The 23,876-nt window shown below is 45.1% G+C and overlaps 2 protein-coding genes across 3 annotated transcripts in view; one reads left to right on the top strand and one right to left on the bottom strand.

The window, feature by feature from the left end:
- The window catches only part of TNKS (tankyrase), a 129,768-nt gene extending 112,491 nt beyond the window's left edge, over positions 1 to 17,277 (top strand). The window contains exons 18-27 of one of the 2 annotated variants that reach the window (XM_053941956.1): positions 235 to 423; positions 1,738 to 1,975; positions 2,663 to 2,745; positions 4,188 to 4,308; positions 4,950 to 5,047; positions 6,432 to 6,506; positions 7,748 to 7,853; positions 8,718 to 8,904; positions 9,669 to 9,825; positions 11,856 to 17,277. In XM_053941956.1, the coding sequence (XP_053797931.1) occupies positions 235 to 423; positions 1,738 to 1,975; positions 2,663 to 2,745; positions 4,188 to 4,308; positions 4,950 to 5,047; positions 6,432 to 6,506; positions 7,748 to 7,853; positions 8,718 to 8,904; positions 9,669 to 9,825; positions 11,856 to 11,942 (1,341 nt within the window). In that variant the 3' untranslated portion in view covers positions 11,943 to 17,277. Of the gene's footprint in view, positions 1 to 234; positions 424 to 1,737; positions 2,012 to 2,662; positions 2,746 to 4,187; positions 4,309 to 4,949; positions 5,048 to 6,431; positions 6,507 to 7,747; positions 7,854 to 8,717; positions 8,905 to 9,668; positions 9,826 to 11,855 lie in introns of both variants that reach the window. The other variant, XM_053941955.1, reaches the window with a different exon arrangement.
- A 71-nt stretch (positions 17,278 to 17,348) lies between these two features.
- DUSP4 (dual specificity phosphatase 4) lies at positions 17,349 to 23,011 on the bottom strand. The gene is made up of 4 exons (XM_053941957.1): positions 22,618 to 23,011; positions 19,742 to 19,878; positions 19,106 to 19,325; positions 17,349 to 18,968 (listed from the first exon to the last, which is right to left on the bottom strand). Exons 1-4 carry the CDS (start codon positions 23,009 to 23,011, stop codon positions 18,583 to 18,585), a joined length of 1,137 nt encoding a protein of 378 aa, XP_053797932.1. The 3' UTR covers positions 17,349 to 18,582.
- Between the last annotated feature and the right edge of the window lie 865 nt (positions 23,012 to 23,876).

The following is a 23,876-nucleotide window of genomic DNA, read 5'->3' as shown; positions in this document are numbered from 1 at the left end:
GATCCCAATTCTTCTGTGCTGGTGAATGATCTGGTAGTGCACAGACACAGATGATTGTGGACTGCAGTATGAATTGGTATCTGGAGAAGTGTGCTGCTCCTGTGACACAGGAAGCAGAATGAATTACAGGAAAGAGAAACCACAAGAGTCTCTAGGCACCATTATCTCCAGCATAAAAAAGGAATGTATGTTTTACCAGTGTCATGTTGATTAAGATGTTCTTGTGTTTTCCAGCATGTGGACATAGCAGCACTGTTGATCAAATATAATACATGTGTAAATGCAACAGATAAATGGGCATTCACACCTTTGCATGAAGCTGCACAAAAAGGAAGGACACAGCTCTGTGCTCTGCTGTTAGCTCATGGAGCAGATCCAACCATGAAGAACCAAGAGGGTCAGACACCACTAGACCTGGCAACAGTAAGTTCATGTTAGCCAGCCACAGGCTGCTCTGGAGGATGTACTCTGCATATTAAATTAATTTCTATGGCTCCATGGCATCAGCAGTCCTCAGCTTCCATTGTGCTGAGGTGGAGAGAGAAGGGCATCTCCTGAGTGCCTCTTTGTGGCTTTTTTTCCATGGGACCAGGCATTTTCCTTTGGCTGAAATCTTAGCATGGCTTGTGATTTAAGGTTTGCTTCTCCTTAAGTATTCACTCCTGGGATCAATCTCCTCATTCCCAGAAATAAAACTCTCTGAAATGTCTCTGATGATGGTCAGTCTGTGTTCTGTTGGTGATTATTTCTTTGAACCTAGGAGGAACACCAGAGGGGCCTTTAGAGGAATGGGAACATTTGGTGAATTATTACGCTTAGTGCCTCCGTATTATCTCAGTTCCTTTTTTAAAAATTAACTCCAAAAGAACATTCCAAAGAATTCATTCTACCTCCAAAATTGGTGGCTATCAAACTTTTTCTAAAACTGGTTGCTGTAAACTTGTAAATGGTTTAAAAGCCTAATAAGGTTATATGAGCATGTATACCCCAGCTTAAACAATCTTGATGGAATAGATAATGCAACCAAATTGGATGCTGTGTCTGGTCTCAGTGCAAGTATCTTTTAGGGTTATTGATTTATTTATGGAGAGTTCAAGAAATATCCTCCAGAGTAATCTGAGCTCTAGAAAACTTGCTTTGTGGTGAAGGATATGAAAATGATTTGATTTCTCTGGGGGAAAATAAGGGTGTCTTAATCATGTTCTACAAGAATTTTTAAGGAGGAAGTTCTTGAAGATGAGGGTGTTGCTTAATTTAGTCAATAAAGGCTAAATCCAGCTGTTAACTAAGATCATAGTTCTCCTGAGCTCTTGTACTTATTTTTTCTATTCTCAACCAAGAGATGTGATTATAGCAAAGGCAGTGGTAGTCTTTCCACTGAAACCTTGTTCCAGTGCACCTGAGGTTGAGCATGACAGTGGCATTTCCTGTCCTAGGTTCTGAAGGATTTCAAGTAAAGTTGCTGAATTGTTCTCCCTGGCTTTAGCACTTATAAAGTCATTCTGCCAGAAAAAAAATAGATGTAGCTTTTTACAGAACTTTAGAAATGGGGAGAACCTGATTCACCTATGTCTTGAGTGGTGAATCAAAATGTTCTTGCAACCGTGAATTCCCCTGTAACAGAAGCTGTCAGTTTTCTTTCTAGTGGGACCTAGAACAATCAAATAAAACAATTAAAAATTATTTCCATAGATCAGTGACTTGTGATAGTAGGAGCTTATTCTTTCTGTTTTTCAGGCTGATGATATCCGAGCTTTGCTGATAGATGCGATGCCTCCAGAAGCTTTGCCTACATGCTTCAAGCCTCAAGCTACTGTTGTTAGTGCCTCTGTGATCTCGCCAGCATCCACACCGTCCTGCCTCTCTGCTGCCAGCAGCATAGATAACCTCACAGGGCCACTGGCAGAACTGGCTGTAGGAGGGGCATCAAATGCTGGGGATGGAGCAGCAGGAACTGACAGGAAGGAAGGAGAAGGTGCATTTGCTGCTGGACAAGTTTACATTGCCAGAAGTACAGTAGTTTAGTATCAAAATAGGCCTTGGTTTATCTGAAAAGCATTTGACTGGCCAGAAAATACTGTGCAGTTTGAACTGTTACCTGTGTTCTAAAGTGTCTGATACTTGTTAACTGTTCACTGTTAACTGTTCATCTGTGTTTGCTATCAGTCATTAGGTCTGACTACAAATGCAGATCTGATTAGGTGCTCAGATGTTCATTGACTTTATAAAGAAAATCCAATGAGAATTATTTTGATGAAAGAGTTATGATTGTGATGGCTGGGGATTTTGCCAAGGCTTTTTAAACCCTTTGATTAGTATCTGGAGTTCATGCTTTAGGTCAGAATCTAAGGAGGTCACATAGCAAAAATATACCCACCCTTTTCCTTCTCTTTGCAGTACGAGCCTGTATTTGTCACAGATGGTTTGTGCTTTTAATAGTTGATTCTGAAAGGAGAACGGTGATGAGCTTTGCACAGAGCTTTGACACAATGGAAGTAGATTGTTTATTACAGACATAGACCAATTGATTGTAAAAAGAATCAGAGTTTGGGATTTTAAGAGAATCAGTGGTATTGCTTGATTTTTTTTTTTTAAGGTGGTTGGTTTGGTTTTTTGTTACTTCAGATGTATAGGATGTAAAGGCTTGTTTCTTCTCTTACAGTTTCTGGTCTTGACATGAACATTACCCAGTTCCTAAAAAGCCTGGGTCTTGAACACCTTCGGGACATCTTTGAGACAGAGCAGGTAAGTGGCAAGCCTCATCTCTATTTCTGTGTTTAGGAGATAAACTAAAGTAATACATTTGAGTGACATTTTCATTTTCTAACTGAAAAAGGGAAGGAGAAAGCCCACACTTCACATCTACAGAAAAACAAGTGTGTTCAAGTTTTCTTTCAGTTTTCTGCAAATGAATTACTAGATACAATATGATGAAGTTGCAAAACCTATGAAAATATCTTTTCTTGTTGGATTCAGGTGTCAAGTAGCTTTCACTTACACATACACTGTGACTGCCAATTTGGCTTGTATTCTGAGAGTTATTTTGAACCTTGTGAACTTCGAACATGATGACTATAGCGAAGTTAGGTTCAAATGTCACCTGTGTTTGTCCTTCAGCAGTCTTGACAGCCAAACAAGCCTTTCACCACCTGTAGTGCTACATGTGATACTTTGGTTAGATCTAGGAAACACCCTCCACTTTGACTATATGCTGAAATAAAAAGATACATGTGGAAGTGAAAGGTATAGGTGCAAGAGACTGGATTTGATGATTATTTTTTCCTTTGGCCTCTGCTGCTAATCTTTTATTGAGGAATCAGGAAACAGAGGTTTGAAATATAATGTGTTTTTTTACAGTTCCAGCTGTTTCTATAAAATGTTCAAAGATAAAATACCATAGAATTTTTTCCCTTCTGATATATGAAGCATAAGCTCTTCTCTTTAATTTGGAACTCCTATTCAGAAGGAAACCAACCTCAAACCAAGCTATACGCTTCTCCGGTTTTCTTATTATTTTTCACAACTTTCTGTTGCCTAGCTGGTCTTGTTCTACTTTTGCTTCCTTAACTCATAACCTGTTCAGATCTTTCCCTGCTAATAAGATTTAACAATGCAAATCGGATTAAATACATTCATCATTTTGAATCATCTAGCTCTTCTTGTAAGTTTCTTTGTAGAAAAAACAAGCTCATCTTCTTTAAGCTTATTATTTTAAGCTGGTTTTTCCAAGCACTACCTTCACATGCACTTTTTCACCTTGGCTTGTTATCAGTAAGCTTGTAGAATATTAATTTCTGCTTGTGTAATGAAAGTAACAAATTGTACAATGCTGTGAAACATTGAATGCTTCAAGAGCACTCTCGTATTTGTGCCAGCATTTCAGTGCATCCCCCTTCTACCTAAGTAAAAATGTTTGTGAGAACCTTCTTAGAGAACCAGCTCTTGTTAATTGGTGTGAAAGAACTGAAAGTTTTGTGCAACTTCAGGCTGTAGTACCTGGGTATGGTCCTGTGATAAGGAGAGGTTTGCCAGAAGGTGGCAGCAAGTAGAAGTGAAGCAAAACATTATCTACCTTTATGCTGTTGGTTGCAACATGAATACTTTCCAATTTCTGAAGTGATAGGTCTCCAGCCTTGAAAGTCAGGCCAGGTTTGACAAGTGATCTTTGTGATCTTTCACTTTTCCAGATAACCCTGGATGTGTTGGCTGACATGGGGCATGAGGAACTTAAAGAAATTGGGATCAATGCGTATGGACATCGCCACAAATTAATAAAGGGTGTGGAGAGACTTCTAGGAGGTCAGCAAGGTAAATATGACACTTTTACTGGCTAGTCTAAGTGTAGCACACAACAGGCTCCCATAAGTCACTTTCTCTAAATGTAGGCATTGTCACCAGACTTGAAAGAATCTGAATGTCAGGAAAGTGTATTTTCTGCAGACATGGTGTCTGAGTGGGTTCTGATAGCTAAAGAATTTATTAAGGAGATACCAGACAAAGTGATCACTTGCCTTTTCAGACAACGGATACCCCTGAGGCAGCTTTGGAAGCTGTTCCCATGTCTCAGGACTCTATTTCACCCAGAGAGGAGCTTTTGGATTGATTTGCCCTCTGTACCTACCCACAGGCTAGTTATATCCTGAAGGATAAGCCTGATAGGGTTTTAGCTGCCCCATGCTTCTGAAATGTTTCTATGGAAAGAGGAAGCAATAAAGGGCAATTACATCCCACATGCATTTTTCTTCTCTCTTTTAAAGCCTCTAATTTAAAAGCTAAAAGTGCTAAAGAAAGCACTTTTATCTTTTTGAGGTTGTGCTTATGCCTTGTGTTTATTTTGCATTTCCTGTACTGGGGTTGTTTAAGAAGAACAATAATGATGATGGATACAAATAGAGCCAGTATTGGTTTTTCCTGTTGATTTTTGCTCCTTGTCATCCTTCTCTTTGCAGGTACCAATCCTTATTTGACTTTCCACTGTGTGAGTCAGGGGACCATTCTCCTTGACCTTGCTCCTGATGATAAGGAGTATCAGTCTGTAGAAGAGGAGGTAATCCAAGTCCCTTTCTTAATGCTTCAGGGGCCGTATATTTTTTTTTCCACTGATAACCTGTCAGAGCTGAAGTGTGCAATACGTGTTGAAAGTGCTAAAATAGGTTTTGGTGTATGAATTGCATAGATCTGATATGAAGTTTAGAGTTCTTCATTTGTCCTTTCATATAGAACAATGATAGAAATTATTTTTCTATATCCTGCCAATTGTTTTAATATGTGGTCTCTGTTCACTTAGTGTTATTCAGTTTTATTTTGTTTGCTACAGCCTGAAGTTGTCCAGTTTGTTGTTGTGTTTTGGATCTTGTGTTGGATATTGTCTCATAGGGAGGGTTTGCACAGCTTTCTGTAGATAGGTGGACCTGTGAAAATTAAAAGCTGTGTGTGAAACCAAGGCATCAAGGCCATGCAATTCTCTAAGCATTTTCAGTGAACCAGCTTGTTTTCTCTTGTCTCTGGCTTAGTTAATCTGTAACCCAGATAAACAGCTCTTGGATAATTGAGAATTGACTGTAATTTTGCCTCCCACACACATACATTCTCTTTTATTTAAGTAAACTACAGGCACATACCATTTTGAAAGCAAAAATCATAACAGAAAAAAGACTTCCTGAAGAAACTCCATTTTACTGTGCATTTGCTATTTGTGTCATGTTCCTACACTATAGCACAGAAGTGTTTGGAGTTGTTTAAAAAATCTAGATAATCAGGATTGCTGCCAGCTTAGATGAGTGTATTTTTATTAGTAACTTCATAAAGTGGAGTTTGTGCAGATCTTTTTTATAAACTTCTCTGAAAGAAAGGGTCACTTGTCTGCCATATTAAATTGGAGTGTTTATTTGAACTGTTACAAAATATTGTTGCTGTAGCTATAAATACTTCTCTAAAAGACGAAATGAAACTATTTCTGAGGGAATGTGAAATGCTCTGCTAATGACATAGGAGAATTTTCAGTGCAGGTATTTCCCTAATACCAAGAAATGCAAACTAAACTTATTAAAATCACATTTGTTATTACTATGAAGTGATCCTTTTGTATATTAATTTTCAAAGACTTTTTTTTTCTAATTTAAAGAAGGTTTTCTAGTTGTATATCATTTTGATAGCAAGTACCATTATTCTCTTTTTTCTTATGTGGATTTTTATTACAAGATTGGATAATTGCATCATCCAGCTTCCCTGTTGTGGGACAGCATGTGTTTGCTGCTTGAGAAATTAGGGTATACCTCAATTTAAAATAGAGATTGTTTTTTTATTTACACCTTTTAATTCATTTTCCATCAAGATTGTTGTTGCCAGTGATACACTGAGACATTGCGTGGATACTTTGCTTTGCTAGGAAGGTTTATGTGCTGAACAATCAATTTTGGTTTTCTATATAGATGCAAAGTACAATCCGGGAGCATCGGGATGGTGGAAATGCTGGTGGGATCTTCAACAGATACAATGTCATCAGGGTAAGTTTCAAAACCTCTCAGTTTTATGTGGTAAAGTATGTTAGTAGTTACACCAGCAGGCAGAATCAGTTTAATGGTTTGCCCTTCTATATTTAAAGTTCTTTGCTGAAATGATATTCAGGCATAGAGTTAACACAAGTGCTAAAATGAATGCGTGCTCTGCACAGGGCATGAGGGAAAAGTGTCCACTTGGGCTGAAGGATTGATGTTGAAGACAGAGGTGGTGAAGAACCTGATTGAATTTCAGAGGACTAGAACTTCTGTGTTTGACCCTTGCAACACAGAATTATCTTTTTTCTCAGTGTAGTCTTTTCTTGTAGTTTTAAAGGCGATTTGGGGTATGTGTGTGAAAGGATGAACATGATTTCTAATAAGAAGTTTCTATCTCCCTATGCAACTTTCCAGCTTGACACCACCTCCTTTGCTCTTGCCAGCTAGAAGAATGCATTTTCCAAGCCATGCTGTTCCAGAAAATAGTGGTATCTTTCTGAGGGAAAGTACACTTTCTGGTTTCTTGTTCTGGGGAGAATGAAATAGAGGGAATCAGAACAGAACTTGGTTTCTGAGCTTCAGCAAACCTACCAGTGCTGCCTAGCTCTTTGAGAAGAAAGCCTGTGCAGAGCCTTTGCAACTTGATCCAATAGATACACATCCTGAAGTAAACTCTTCTTCCATCCTACTCCCAACCAGTGGTGAAGTCCTTTACAGAAACCACAGTGGTATTAGAGCATGTGGCTGAAATTATATAGATAGATTAAGCAGCACATCTCGTTATTTTTTATGAAAAGAACCAAAAGTTCTTTCATATAAAATAAAAAGTTCTTTCATATAAAATAAGCCTAAACTAGACAGCAAGTTTCAAAGAGCTAGACAGGATCAGTCAGCAGGGCTCAAAGCAGAGTGCGAAGGAGTTTCAGACAGTTTGTAGTTCTTTGTGGTTTTGAAGGTCCTGTGAGAAGAAGCCTGAAAGTTGTCCTTAAACCTGAAGACTTAGGCTGCTGTTTCATAGTAGTTTCAACTATTTGTAAGTGTGGGCTACGGAGTTGTTGGAGAGACTTCAGCCTTGTGTGCAGGACAGCCATGGGGTTTCTTGATAGTATTCACATGTCTTCCCGTCAGTTTCCCAGTCAAATTAATGTGAACTCCATGAAACTAGATTTCATTTCAATTGCAATTCAAATACGTGTGAGAGATTGAAATGATATGGTAACAGCATGGTTGGATCTGTTGTTCTGCTGCAGATTCAAAAGGTAGTGAACAAGAAGTTGCGGGAGAGATTCTGTCACAGACAGAAAGAGGTCTCAGAGGAGAATCATAATCATCACAATGAGCGCATGTTGTTTCACGGTAAGGAAGTAGTATCTTTTTGTATGCATTGGTATTTAAAAGAAAAACCCCAAACCTTTAGAAGACCCACAGGCAATGTTATTGTTGCTGTGTCACCATCCTATGGAAGTAATTGTGTTTTTACACTAGAAATGCAGGGGGTGCATTGGGGATGTGGGGGTGGTGGAGTTACTCTGTGTGATTACTGCAATCCAAAAAGCTACTCTAGATAAGAAATACTTCTATCATGTTTCAGATTTTTAAGAAAGAGGAAGGTTTTTTGCTAAGCTGTATCTTAGTCATTTCCAGTAAAGCTGCTGGAATGGTGTTACATTGCTGTGAGAAAGACATGCTGTCTTTCTAAATGAGAGGAGCAGCACACAATAAAAGTGTTTTACTCTGGTGCTTCAGGCAAGCATCGGGGAAAGGAATCAAAACCAACCATGAGTTTCAGCAAGATTTCTCTAGAAATGCCTGCAAATGACAATTGCCTGAAGGTCCTTCTGTCCTAGATTCTTCTGTGGATTCTGTATAGGAAATTGGTTTTGGGTATGATTGTCCTGACACCTTGCCCCACTTTAACCAGTGCTGACTCCTGGAGAGGGTGTGCATTGACAGATAAATTGCACTGAAATTTGAGTGGGGGGAAAGCCATTTAATGAGATCTGTGAAATGAGTAAGAAATGAGTCACACGTGGGATTTTGGTATATAATGATAAATCCCACACATCACTGCATCCTGCTGGGTATCGCCCCCTTCCAGCTGACTGAGCACACTTTCTGGTATTTAATGGTCTATTTGAGGCAGATAAACACCTCTTGACATTGAGTCTTGTATTACTATACAACTTAACCAGTATGTGTCTTTTTGTGTCACTGTTCTAGGGTCTCCTTTTATTAACGCTATCATTCACAAAGGATTTGATGAAAGGCATGCATACATTGGAGGAATGTTTGGAGCTGGAATTTACTTTGCTGAGAACTCCTCGAAAAGCAACCAATATGTGTATGGAATAGGGGGAGGAACTGGCTGTCCCACACACAAAGACAGGTCCTGTTACATCTGCCACAGGTAGGAATCCAGCAGAGTTCCCCACACATAATTCTGGCTGTCCTAGTTTTTATGATCCTGGCACAGGGTGACATGCAGGCAAAGAATGGCCACTTGAGCTTGGTCATGGCAGGAAAAATGCAGTTTTCTGTTTTCAAGGTTGAACAAAAACGAATATAAATGCAGCAGGTCCCGCAGGAAGGTCAAAAATTACATCTAAGCGTGCAGTGAGTATAAATCAAAGTGAGCTGTGGCTCAGGAAAGAGGCTTGAAACAGCAAGTTTGAAAATGAAGAGTCAGGAGAAAATAGCAATTAAACTCCAGGCACTCTCAGGATTAAACTGCAGTACAAAGTGGTGGTCAGCAGTACAGTGTGGTACTGTGGATCAGATAATTTTGGAGGTAGATAATTTTGGAACAGGACTTAATCACAGCTTTGTTTTGTCCTGGAGTAGACCACTGTGTTTCTCACACTCTGACATCTGTCCATTCCCTGCTGGTAGGAACACAGAGAGTTTCAGCTTCTTTCAACAGCTTTATATAAAATGAACTAGAACTGGCTTCTATGTCAGGGCTAAACAAACTGTGTGTTTTCCATTCTGTGTGTCACGAAAGATTTTTGTGACAGGTTTTATACAGTCTTAGAACTCGTTTCTTAAAGTGTTTCTCTAAAAAGCTGTGAGAAATTAATTGTAATGAAATGAACTCAAAAGACTGAAGTCCTCCTGGAAGTATACAACTCCTAGTAAGATATTTGAAAATGATGCTCTCTTTTTTTGTTTTAGGCAAATGCTCTTCTGTAGAGTGACCCTTGGCAAATCCTTTCTTCAGTTCAGCACAATGAAGATGGCTCACGCCCCTCCCGGGCACCATTCTGTTATCGGCAGGCCAAGCGTGAATGGACTTGCTTACGCCGAGTATGTTATCTACAGAGGGGAACAGGTAGGTGGGTTAGCAGGCACTGGCTTTATACAAGGACAGAGCTTGGAGCTGGACATGGGGCGTGGCTGCTTTCCAGAGCAAGTGTGCTGTGATAACGCTGCTGATTAGGTTGTTGGGTTTTCTTTCATTTAAATGGGGACATAAACAGTGAACTGTATCTAGACAGCAAATGCTACTCCTATCCACTGATCTGCTCTGATTTATACTATGCAGAATTGCCTAATTTCCCCTGTGCAGCACTGATGGAGTCTATTAAGAATTGTAGCTTCTCTCAGTAAGCTGTCTTCCTCCCACTGCATTTTAGTGGCATTACTGCAGTATCAAGGTCACATGCATTTTTGGGGCTCTAGCACATCTTGAGGATTCTGGGCTTTTTACCTGTAGATTTCCATCAGTGACAGAGACTACTCTTAAATGGCAGCTGGAGTAGTACAGGAGTCTTCAAAACTTGATTTTTAATCTGAGTAACTCAGCTAGACCTTGACTCTATAAAAGTGTTTTGCTTACTGCCATGGATGGCTCCCAGATCACTTGATCAAACTGAATAACCACAAATTTGTGGGGCCTGATGACAAACATCCCTGGTCCTGAGGGAGCTGGCTGATGGTGTTGCCAAACCACTCTCCAACATACCCTCAGATTATCTTGGGTGGTTGGAACGTGCTGCTAATAATACCAAGATCATGGCCATTCACTGTATGGTCCGTTGATTTAAGAGTTGGACTTGGTAGTGTCCTTGCAGGTCCTTTCTAACTCAGAATGTTCTGTAGTTCTGTGATGTTTGAAAAGTCATAGCAGTCAGGCAGGGACCCCAGTGAATGGAAAAAGGGAGACATCACTCAGATTTTTTAAAAAGGGAGAAAAGTAGACACAAGGGAAGTACAGATAGGTGACCCTCACCTCTGAGTCTGGGAATATCATGGAAAAGATCCTCATGGAAGGCACATACCAGACCAGGAAGTGATTCAAGACAGCCAGCAGAGCTTCAGTAAGGACAGACTGTGCCTGACCAGTCAGGTGACCTTCTATGGTAGAGTGACAGTGATGGTCCTACAAAGCCTTCCCTTTTTTGATCAAACAAGCCCATCTCTCTCTCAGCATCTTCTTTATCCTGTGCTCTCTGCCCCTGACTATGTTATTGGTCCTTTGCTGAACTTGGCTCCAGCTTGTTGGCATCTTTCTTGTATTGGAGAACCTAAAAGTTTTTGGTTTTCTAGATGTGGTTGAGGGAGTAGTGAATAAACAGCAGTCGCTGCTGCACCTGGTGATTTACCACAGGATGGTAATTTACCACAGGATGCTTGCAGCCTTTATTGCTGCCAGGACACACTATTGTTTCTGCTTGAGCTTGCTGTCACCCAAGGACCCCATCACCTTTTCAGCTGAGTGGCTTCTCATCCTGCAGTGTTACAAGGAATTCATCTCAGGTGCCTTTGCCCTTGCTGGATTACATGAGGCTTCCATAGGCCCAGTCTCCTCTCATCTGTCGATGTTCCTCCATATGGGGCCCTGCTCTCCATCAACTCTAGCTTTGTTCTGAGACTGAACTGGCTACCAGCTGTCTCCAGGAAACACTGGACAGATGACATACTGGGTTATGTGCTTTGGGTGGGCCAAATATTTTACTGCCAGTAAAGGCTTTTTTCAGGTTACATCGCAAGCTATTGACCCTTTTGAGGTCAGACTTCATCAGTCATCCGAGATTTTTGAGTAATTTAACAGGCACTGACCAATTTGTAGGATTAGCTAACAAGGAGAGTAACTCTGAATTCCTGTTGCACACAATTTCTGGCAGTGACTATGTGGAAGAAACATCTTTCTATTTGTGTATTAACCAAGGTGTTAAGTACATCCAGTAGTTCCACATAGTGCTGGCTAGGTTTGACAAATCTACTTGTTCTTGCATGCTGTGAACATAGAGCTGGTTTTTGTGCTGTCCTTCTTGGTCTCTATTTAGTGAATTGCAAAAACTGGAACTTGCTGAGTTACCCTTGCATAAACCAGGGGTTTTTTTCTTATTTTACTTTCAGGCATACCCAGAATATCTCATTACATACCAGATTGTGAAACCAGAAGCTCCTTCACAGACAGCAACAGCAGCAGAACAAAAGACCTAGTAGCTTCAGAACAGTGGAGAAGGATGTGACTTCAATCTTGGACTGGATGGATACATGTTTCAGAAAATCAGTATCACATAAAATTCTTAACAACCTGGAAATAAGCTGTATGTCTTTTATAAAGTATTGCTGTCTTGATGAATATGATAATGAATAACTCTTGCATACTCAACTGCTACAGTTCCTCTTGAGGAAAGTTTACAAGGGACTGCCTTTTAATAACATATCTCAGGCTCCTAGTCTCTGCAGATACCATGTGTAAAATAATATTGTTTTGATCTAGACCTTGGGAACATTATTGTGCAAATGGAAATCTTTATTGCTGCCATCTCACATGCTAAAATTTCAGACACTACTTTTCTAGTTATTTTATTTGCAGATAAATTACATAAAGCCCATCATTTTCTTTTCAGCATACACCATTCATTTCCTGTTTTCAAGTGATCCTATTTATTCTCCTTTTGTATTCTGAAGTTGAGCCAGAACTTTCTTGAAGATATTTTGCACAAAGTCAAGTCGACTAAAATCGTTAACAATGCAATATAAATTTCATCTGAGGAGGGGCTAGGTCAAGTTATTCAATATAGGGTATTTTTTGCACACCTCTGAGCAAACGATAACATGAGTGAGTGTAACTTTAGAGTGGAAACAAACGATGTCAGTTTGCTGCCTGGTCTGTGTGAGTTTTCTAGGGGAAGCCCTAGGAAGTGTTTGCAAGGGTAAAACCAGCTCTTGTGCTTAGAAGAACTTCATGAAACAGGTGCATGCCCTCTCCTGGCATCTCTAAAAGGGCATTTTCTAAGGCTCCTGTTAAGTACATGCAGGAGATGTGAAATGTTCTCCAGTTACAGCAGGGTATGGTTTTGCTGGGAGAAGCAGGTGAAAAGTCAGAAGATTTCATACAGGAGGGCTTATCTGGTTCATGTCCCTCTGTAAGATGAAACCCAGGAAATGGGTTTCAGGCTGGTAAGGGAGAGTGTATTACAGCAGTTTCCTGTCACATCTTTGTGTGTGACATCACAGTTGAAGAGATTAAAGGATTTACAAAAGTAATAATTTTTTTAAATATCAATTTTACATTTTGATGAGAACAAAATTTTAAAGTATCAGTTGGCAAGCGGATTTGTTTGCAGGTATACCAGAGAACAAAGTTAGGATTTATTCACTTAATACCCTCCTTCCCAAATTCCCAGGTTTATTTTACTGGGTAGAAGAAAGTTATTTTTAAACATTGCATAGCACAGCATCAAACAGTTTCAAAAGTCCCCCTCATGATGGATATGAATTTAACAAAAGTAGAAACTGTTTCTTTTTTGTGGTGTTTTACAGTTTCAGAGAAGGTTGAAGATCAAGACCTGTTAATTTTTTTCCTAACAACTAATACCAGGAGATATGCTTCAGTGTTGACCATGTAAAAACTGGAGGAAAAAAATGTTCCTGTGGACACAACATGTGGTACATTACCCTATCAACCAGCACTATTTAGTATCTGATGATCCAGTTCATGCATTCAGGTTTGATTCCCTTTAAAGCAAGAAAGCAACAGAATAGTGTGCTCTTAGTTCATAAAAATATACGTGCTTCCCACAAGTGGGATTTTGCTAACATGTTTGTATAAAACAGACTTAATCCTGAAGAGCATTTCACTTTCAGCATTAAGACACAACATTTTTATTTTTGATGTTAAGGCATTAATGTTGAAGCAAGTCATCCTCACAAGAAATATCACCCACTGTAAAATCAGTCATTTGATGCAATATGGCTACCTGAACATCATCTCTTTGTAATGTCTCTAAAGGAAACCTTAGAAATAGCAATACTCCAACAGAACTTGAACTCTGAGTTTTACTTTTCTCGAGCTGATAGTGGATATATGGTTCTCGCTTCATTTTGTGACCTGATTAAATATGTAGCTTTGAAGTCCCAGCCAGGCTCTAGCCTAGTTGTCCTTTTAAACAAGTTTCATTGATAAATTGGGTGCTTGTATTTTGGCTACTTGTTTCATAGTGTTAGAGGATTGCAAGGATCACCACTAGGCTTTGAAGCTTTGTATTCACCATTTAAGTTCGGGGTTTGTTTTTCATTTAGTTAATAATGGAATGAGGGGATGTGCCTATCTGCTCTAGGGTTTCAGATAGCGAACAGAGTGAGTGCTGCTCTCCATCCCCAGTTAGACATAGTTTTAAATGGTGAAAGAGCTGTGCTGCTTAGGTGAGCAAAATGGTTAATGTGGGCGTGAAAGTTAAAAGCTTTACAACTTTCAAAACCAAGAACAAATCTAAAAAGGAAAACCCCACCGAGCCCACACCGGATGCTGTTCTTGCTTGTTGTTTCCTATGTGCTGGTTCAACTAATGTCTAGTCTGGATTCGTTTTGCAGCCTGAAACTTCTAGAGGATAAAAATAGCCTGGAGGAGATTAAGGGGAGACCTCATTGAGGTTTTCAACATCCTCACGAGAGGAAGTGGAGGGGCAGGTATCAATGTCTTCACCCCCATGACCAGTAAGAAGACTGGAGGAAACAACATGAAGCTGAGTCAGGGGAGATTTAGGTTGGATACTAGGAGAAAGGATTTTCACCCAGAGGGACCCCAGGGAAGTGGTCATAGCACCAAGCCTGATAGAGTTCAAGAAGGTTTTGGATGACACTCTCAGGACATGGTGTGACTCCTGGGCTGTCTTGCGCAGAGCCAGGAGCTGGACTCAGTGATCCTGATGGGTCCCTTCCAACTTAGCATATTCTGTGATTCTACTTTCCAGTATCTTTGAACTGCCAGTGTTAATGTTTCTGATGTTCTGTGCAGAGTAAAGGTGCTGTGTGAGGAAATCATTTTGAAGTGGTTTTTGTCTCGTAATGGCGTGATCTCATATCCGTTTGTGGCCAGACACAGAGGAATACCCAGGCCTGATGATGCATCTGTGTGTTAGAGACACCTGTGCAGGAGTAGCATATGTTGTCATACCTGCTCTTACAGTTCAAAACAAAGTGAGGATCTGCCCATCAATATCAAAGTTACCCGTTAAAAACCCAGTCGTGGTTGTGGTGCATTTGGCAGGCTGTTAACGGTACAGACGCTGCTGCTTTAGCTGGGGGAGTTAACTACAATGGGACCTTAAACATGCTGTGACCCCATAACCAGGCAGTTGCTGTCTCCTGAGAAATGAAGTTTTTGACCTCCTGAGAAGAGCAGTCCCCTGATACAGGGATACTCATTTTGCAGCATTGGCTCACCAGTGGGAGGCACAGTAGGAGCTGAGGATGTAAGAAAGCTGGGCTGGGCCCTCCTAGGTTTGGGAGACCAGGGACAGAACTTGGTTTCTGCTGGCACAAGGGACAATGTGTCTCTCAGGCCTGTTGATTTTTGTCAGTGTCCCTTTGAGGCAGCATTTTGAAACTTCTGTGTAGTTTCGCAACAGGACCTTAATAGGCAAACAGAAAGAAAAGTCACCACCTAACAAAGGAAGGAGGGTTCTGCTCTCCATTGCTGAAACTGTTTCTGTGAGACTGATGACTTAGATACTTGGTGCAGAGTGACACTGCATTCTGATTGCTGTCAACAAAACTTTTGTTAGGATTAAAAGCAGACAGTACAGTACCTTAATAAGGTATATTTTAGTTTTTAATTCTTATTTTTATCTATCAGTTGTGTTTGACCCCAGCTCCACAGAGACCGTTACAAACCTCTTATACTAATTCCACCATGTTGCAGTCACTATTGGTTTTCTAAACTCTGTTTTGAGTGTTTGCATGTGATGCAATTGAATCCCACTGCATTATGTAGCAGGAATTTATTTTGCCTGCAAACTTAAACTTTGCTTGTTTGTTATGGGAGTACCCCAAAAGAAAGTTCTACATTGAAGCAGAGAGAAAACCCTGCAAAATGTTCTGCACTGTTGGCTGTGGTGGCCAGCAGACACAGAAAAGGCATGTGATATATGGGAGGGAGTAGCTCCTGGAGAAAGGCACTTTCTTGGCTCTGGAAACCTCCTTGCTCCTACTGTTTGTTCTAGGTTAGAGGAGGTGTCTGCTCCCTGTGAATGTGTGAGGTACTGAGGGATGCCAACATGTGCCACTGCATGGCCTGTGAAGGCTACTTAAGACAGTGGCAAATCTCAAAAAAGCCTCCTGCATCCCTGCAATGACATCAGTTTCTGCACAGTTCATGCACTGCCTGCAATTTCCTTATGGGACTGTTAACAGAAATTGCCCTGAACAGGATTTTTCAAGATGGGTAAATGGAAGGGTCCAGCCACAAAACAGGTTAGTTTGAACATTGCTTATCATTCTCAGAAGCTGAATGTCAGGAAATATGTGAATTTATTTTCAGTGGAATTTCTCTGTTTCCATGCTGCTTTGCCACAGAGTCCAGCTCAGAAATCCAAGAGGACATGCATCAGTTATGTTAAGCTGAATATTTGCACAGCAATGTGAGCTATGCTGTAGCCTGGATAGGGAAGACCTGGGAAAATATATATTCAGTTCTTGCCTCACATAGCAACTGGCTTGTGAACCTCCACAGACTTGAATCCAGTGGTGATCAGAGGTGGTGGCTGGGCACAGTCCAGAGCATGTTCTCCTGGTCTTCCCAGGAGTGGTAGGACAGATGTGCAGAGAGGGAGTGGCAGTGTTCCCACCTCTCTAAACACAGAGTAGATGTGAAACCCAGGGGATTGGGGAACATTGTATGTGTGTTAAAATCTCTGAAGCAAGGTGAATGAGCCTGGGAATCTGTAGGGGACATGGGAAGCAGATGCATTTCCATTACACTGACACATATGCCTGTCAAGTCACATTATCTGACTGGTTTTGATGTATTGGTCTTGCTGAACCTGTTGGTGGCAAGTTTTAGTGCTAGTCCCATTAATTACTAATGTAGATTATTAGAATCTCTGTTATTACAAGATAATTTTGACACTTTCTTAACATCTGCAGAACTTGCTTCAGCTTTGGAAATTGAAATGGGGATTTTCTGTGCTGCGGTCCCATGAGCTTGTGCTTTGTCATTCCTAATTGCTTTCTCTGGCAACCCAGATGGCAATGTAGCTAGGGGTTGAATTTCTAGACCTTTTTTCTGTAACTTGTTTTCATAACTAGCCCTGTGTTTGTCCTCTCTTGGTTGCCGATTACCTGGAGCTGGGATATCATTTATTTATTTCTTCTTTTACCTTCTCTCTCAAAGTTGAAGACGATGGGCAGTTTCTCAGCCTACCTACATGGCGGACTTTAGGTAACATCTCTGTAACAACTGAGTTTGATCTATAAGTGTGCTTGGCTAAATGTCTGATCTGCAATACTTGTAATAGTTTAAAAGTCAATAAATACATTTTTAACAGTTGCTCTGTGAAGATGGAATATGTGCACAACCTGCTGTTCTGTCTTGGTCTTAAGACAAATTTGCTCCAGCCAAACTGTTGAAAACAGTTTTATTTTTATTTTCTCCAAACAATGTTTTCTCCCTCCCTCAGGCAATAAATAAAAAGTTAATTTCTAGAAAAAAAAAAAAAAAAAAAGAACAAAACCATACATATGTACATCAGCCACACAGGCATCTTGTGTGTTGGACTGGACTGGAGGGAAGGACAGAGGTAGGGTGGGAAATAAGGCTCCAGGTGGGTTGAAGATGAGGCATTTTCAAGGCTTGGACCAAAAGCTGCAGAAATGTTGCACAGGTGAACAAGACTCAGCACAGGAAAAGGGCTGGTCATGACATGGGAGAAGCTTGAAAATGCTGGATGAATGACACCTCTGGGTCAGCCTGTCCTCCACCCCACAGCTTCTCTCTTCCATTATAGCCCACCCATGTCCCGTCCTGCTTCTTTTGGAAGAAGAGCAGCAGTGGGACTGGTGGAGAGGAAGCTGAGCAGAGTAATCAAAAGCAGCCCAGACTGCTGCCCCAACCCCTTCTTTCTCATCTTAAAGCCACAGGAGATTGGACCTAAGTTTTCTAGAAACCAGTGATCCACAGAGGCAAGAAAAGAGGCATTTCAGACTACATCTCTCCCTCCAAACCACTTCCCAACCACAGAGATTGCTCTCCCCCCTGGAATAGACTCAGCTAGCGATTTGGCAGGTGCCTGCCAGCTCCTGCCTCATCTCCCCAGCCACTGGCAGGGCTGAGGTTGAGTGCAGGCAGCCCTGTGCCACCACTCCTGCTCGCCCCAAGGCCCTGCCTGCAGCTCTGCTTGTCCAAAGTGTACCTGGCTCAGGTAAGCAGCAGCCACCACACACACAGGTGTCTCTGCAAGGGGGAAGGCTGCTGCACAATAAAAACAGGGTAGGCTCCCTTGTCAACCTAATGAGCAGGGGGCAGAAACATGGGGAGAAGGGGAGGTGTAAAAAAACAAGACAATAAAACGGGGATGGAAACACGTGAAGACCAGGCACTTGAGGAAACCCAGTATACTATCTTTTTTTCCTCCCCCAAAGAGCCTGGACAATGTCAAGGTTTGTGGCTTTTACAACTTCGTGCTTTCAAAACAACAATAAAAAGCAAACAAACCAAGATGAGGTAAGAAATTTCTCTACGAAAAAGATGGCGAGTCCAGGGTGAATGGCAGTGTCCGGCACTATTGCTTAACATCACAGGGCTCCACGCCCCTGCACGCCTGGCACTACCTGCCCGGCTGGCCTCGGCCCTGAGCTAACAGCTGGGTGACGTGGTGATGGGGCTGTGCAGGTAGGGGAGGCTGCTGGGGGTGGCATGGACACCGACAGACACCGGGAAGCTGAAGACAAACTGCGAGGTGGGAGTGGAGGTGGCCTTGCCCCGCTCCCGCAGCGTCCCCGAGGGGCTGACGGCCTCCACTGCGTATGAAGTGGCCAACACCTGCGACTCAAACTGCAGCAGCTGCCCCATGAAGCTGAAGTTGGGGGAGATGATGCTCCGGCGCTGCTTGACAAACTCAAAGGCCTCCTCTAGCTTGACACGCTTCTTCATCATCAGGTACGCCAAGCAGATGGTGGCTGAGCGGGAGATGCCAGCCTGGCAGTGCACCAGGACCCGGCCACAGCACTCCTTCACTGAGTCTGGAGGGCAACAGGGTGAGACATGAGACCCACACCCTGCCACCACAGCCCAGCCCCTCACCAAACCTGCAGGTGGTGGCTGACCTCCCTCCCACCAGTGCCACCAACGGACACAACATCTCTGCACAGGCACTCACCAATGTACTCAATTGCCTCCATGAACCAGGAGCTGATGTCAGCTTTGTGGTTATCCTCCACAGGGATACACTTGTACTGGTAGTGCCCCTCAAAGTGGTTTGGGCAATCTGAGGAGACGTTCAGCAGGGCTGTGATGCCCAGCGCATCAAGCATGTCCCGCCGGGCTGCGTGGTAGGCGCTGCCAAGGTAGAGGAAGGGAAGGATCTCCACAGGCCCACCCTGTGACAGAGGAAAACAACAGGTTGACCAGGGCACAGTGGGAGGCAGGACACACATCCAGATGGCTTGGAAATGTCGAGCTGTGCAGCAACCTGGCACCTGATCCAGGGCCCTCAGAAGAGGGAGCAGAGGCTGCCGTCCTGAGGTATTAACCTGTTTCAGCCCTTTCTCTCCCTCTCTTTGTCCTGTTCAGAAACAGGCAGGTGTGGGTTAACAGGATTTGGGCGTGTCCACTCAGTGGGGCACACAAACACCCCGGGCTTAGGAGGACCACCATGCTTTCCCATGAGAGGAAAGGAAGCAGGGCTTCGGCTCCACAAGCCCCAGCTAAGGGAGAGCAGAAAGACTCCTGTTGGAGCAGGTTGCAATGCTGGAAGGATAGTCAAGATAGCTAAGCACTGGGCTTTTAGACATACCTGGTCATGGAAAGGGGTCCCACAGGAACTGCAGCCCAGATCCAGGGGCTCAGCACTGGTGGGGGGTGACACATTGCTGAGGGACTTGGTTTTTGCGCAGAATTCAGGGTACTCCGAGGAGAAGCGCTCATAGCCCCCTGCAAGAAGAGAGGCACAAAGTGTTATCCCAGACCGCATTCACAGGACTGCAGAACGGCACAGCCGGAGATGCCCTTGGCCACTAGATGATGCTACAGCGATGGAGAGTGGTCTCCTGCCCCAGGAGGAGCAGTCAGGCTTTCAGCAGGAAGCGAGGGGAATCCCTGAGGCCCCACCATTCCCTTGGAGCAAGAGCACCAAGAGCAATGATCTTGGCCACCCAAAGTCTCTGGTCCAGGGTTCGGTTCCCTGCATACTGCCAGCCAAAACTCCAGACTGAGGCCAAGGTTGTTCTCTGAGATAACGAAGAGAGGATTTATTTCTAGCATACTCAGACTTAAATGGGAAAAGCTGCTCCGAGGCCAAAGTCTGTTCAGCTCTCATCTTCCCTTGACACATCATTTTGTCACAAAAGACAGGCAGGTCTCCCATTCCCAGCTTGACCCTCCAGCTCAGAGCTCCCAAAACAACAGACCAGGAAAGCCCTGGCTCTGGCCAGGTACAGCCAAGCTGACCCCACAGCCAAGCTGCCACCCAAGAGAGGTGTCTGCTGCTTCCCAAGGACACAGGTGCAAGCTGAACATGGAGCAGCTTGCTCCTCTGACCTGCTGCCAAGGGGATAAGCACAGGGGATGTCAGGGCTTCCTCATGGCCGGTGAAACGAGCAAATCCCACTGAGTTCCCAGGACAGGGAAACTGCAGTGTTGAACTGCCAATAAACACTTCTGGTGAGATTTCCTTCTCTCATTCAAATCAAATCAACAATCCTGACATCCTTGAAGGGTCTGACTTTGAGCATCAAAATCAATGAAAATCAAGTATTTTACTATCACCACAGGACTCCAGCTAGATCAAGCCCTGATTCCCAGGATGGTTCCTGAAGACTCAAACCAACAGCAGGACCATTGCCTGCAGATTTCGGCTTACCAGAGCATACAGCAGGACACTTCTTATCCAGCCTTAGCTCTGAGACTGCCCTGAACAAGGCTGGATATTCAAAAAAATGGATGAAAGCTTCTCAAGCAGCCCAGGAATCCCTGGGCAGCTAGAGCCCGATACGGCCAGCATCCCAGTGTCCTTTGTGGTTTCCTCCCCCTACAAAAGGAAGGGCTCTAGTACCTTAAAGCAGAACCGTGCAGATTTATCATTGCATTTGCATTGTCCCTCCCACGCAGCCAGGACAGTTTGCAGAAGCTTCATTTCCCTAGCCTGACATCCCTTTACAGTCCTACTACTTCGATTTGAAGGAGCATCCAAAACCAAGAGCCTTTGTTAGACAAGTTCCAGGGATCTGGTCCTAAAATCCCTGGATCTACTACCTCACACTCCAGTGGTCATCATACCATGAGAGGGAAAAGCTGCCCAGGGTGATGGGCAGAAATATCTTGGAAAGAAAAAGAGACCTTTTCAAATGCTTCTGTTCAATGAATCCCATCAGATTCATTGATCCAGCAGCTCCTGGCTGTTCACATCAGCCCTGCCTGGTGCAGGAGCCAGGCAGAGCAGATGCCCATGGCCAAGCAACCCCCAGCCAGGCTGCTTCACAGGGAACCTGGCAGCAGCTTGACCTGCACAAAACACTTCAGGATCTTCATTGAGACCTGCACCCAACAAATGTGCACTTGGGCATGCACAGCTCTGGGTTAGTGTAGCTCTCATGGAATCAGATTATTTCAGTGGTTCTGTGGAACAGAAAAAGAAGACTGTAGTGCTGAGACTGAGTCTCTTAGAGCCCATTCCTTAAAAGAGCTCCCATTCCCACCAGCCTCCCACGAGAACCACAGAGGCACCAGAAGCTCTCAGCTGACAAAGGCCACCCTTGAAGCAGAGCAGCATTTCCTGCCACATGCGTGGCTCCAGCAGCACGCTGGCTCACGGTGAAGGAGCCTGCTCCTGAGCGAGCCCTTGCTGTGCAGGCACTCCCGCAGCAGCACATCGTATCGCATCCCTGGAACAGCTCCTGCTGCTTTTACTGTATCTAGTACAACCGAAGTGCTAGCTCCTCCATCTATCAAGCCTCTTAATGGATTTGCTACTCTGCATACACATCCTCACCCCTGCTGTAAGTAAGCCAAGGAATAAATTGACTCTCAGGCTGTAAACAAAAAAGAAAAAGCCCCACAGAGCTCATTCAGGAACCCCAGCTGAGCATCCCCCGCCCCTAAATCATCTCACGGCAATTCTCAGGACCAGCAGCTCCAAATGTGCACAGCTTCCCATTTAACACACGGCAGAGGGGGGCAGCCCTGATCCCTATTGTAGTCGCAAAAGGAGCACAGAGGCATCCCCGGGTTTTCTGCCCGCTGCAAGGGGAAATCGCCGTGACAGCAGGTATGTGACCCTGCACAAATTCCTCCTCTGCACCGTGGGGCTGGGGATGGACTCAAACAAAGCGTGGGGGGATTTCCCCCCCACACACACTCACTTCCCTCAGGTCCCGGGCAGGGCCACGGGGCGGGCTCGATGCCCCTGAGCCGGCTCAGACCGCCCGGGCACCCACGCTCGGGGCTGATGGCCGCGCCGCGACGGTCCCGGGACCCCAGCTCCGTGCGGCCGCCCAGCCCTCCCGCCGGCTCCCAACTTCTGCAGGACAGCCGGAGGCGGGAGAAGGCAGCGCCCTGCCCGGGGCGCGGCGAGCCCGGACCCCCCCGGTCCCCGGGCGGGGGCGGCTGTCCGCGGCCGGTTCCCCCCACCCGGCATTCCCGGTGTCCCCGCCGCCCGCTCCCCGCCGGCGGTACCTGCCAGGAGGCGGATGTCGGCGCGCGCCGTGTCGCGACGGAGCGCGCGCACCACGAGCGCCACGGTGCTGTCCTCGCGCAGGGCCTCCGCGCGCGGGCTGCGCTCGTCGTACACCACGACGGCGGAGTAGAGCCCGGCCCGCAGCCGCGCCCGCACCTCGCCCTCGGCCGGCAGGATCTGCTCCAGGCTCACGGCGCCCTTGGCCCGCCGCCGCACGATCGTGTTGCAGCGCACGTTGAGCGCCCCGCGGATGTGCCCGGCGCTGTGCGCCAGGAAGGGGCGGCAGTCCAGCACCAGGCACCGCGCGGCGCCGCCGGCCCCGGCCTCGTCGCGGCCCACGAGCCGCCGCAGCGCGCTGCCCTCCATCTCGCGCAGCCCCTCCGTGGCCACCATGGCGGGGGGAGCGAGCGCCCGCCGGGCCCCGCGCCCGCCGCCCGCGCCGCTCGCGCACCCCCGCGCGCGCCGCGCGCAGCCTTTACTACCCGGCGGCGGCCGGCGCGCGCCCCCGCCCCGCCCCGCCCCGCCCATTCGCGGCGCGCCGGGGCCGCATGAATGGAGGGGAGGCGGCGCGCGGGCGCGGCGACGTCACCGCCTCCATTCACAAAAAAAAAAAAGAAAATCCGTCCGCGCCGGCCGCGGGTTGTGAATGGGGGAGAGCGAGCGGCGAGCCGCGCCGCGCCTTTGTCACCGCGGGGTAGCGCGGTGTCACCCCCGCCCGGACCTCTCCGGGTCCCGCACGCTGCGGGGCACACGCCCACGTGCACAGGCTGCGGGGCACGCGCCCGTCTGCACAGACACACAGACACGCACACACAGACACACAGACACACACACACACACACGCACACACACACTCACTCACTCACTCAGGCACACGCACACGGCAGGCCGGGCACACGCTGCGCACATTCCTCTTCCTTTGTCCCCTTGCTACTGTTTCGCTTGGACTGCTTGCCGCGGCGGGGGGCAGTGAGCAGGGCCCGCTGTCAGCTCTGCAGGGTCCCTCTGGGTCCTTCTGACTACGTATCTTTCACGGCCACGCTTCCCCTGTCAGAAAACGGCATCTCATTAGCTGCAGAGCCCTGAAAACGCTACAGCACCCTGCCTGGCTTCATTCCTCACATAGAGGAATTCAATTTTCCACTAAAAGCCTAAGGAGTAAATGCACAGCCCTGAAGTGTCCCAGGAGGGTGTCCCCATAACCACCACCCAAACAACGAGCAATCATTGCACCCCGAAGTCCTCTTTCGGACTGCTT

Source organism: Vidua chalybeata, chromosome 4 (genome assembly GCF_026979565.1).
Source record: "Vidua chalybeata isolate OUT-0048 chromosome 4, bVidCha1 merged haplotype, whole genome shotgun sequence".
Classification (NCBI taxonomy): domain Eukaryota; kingdom Metazoa; phylum Chordata; class Aves; order Passeriformes; family Viduidae; genus Vidua; species Vidua chalybeata.
This window is presented reverse-complemented; position numbering and strand designations above follow the sequence as displayed.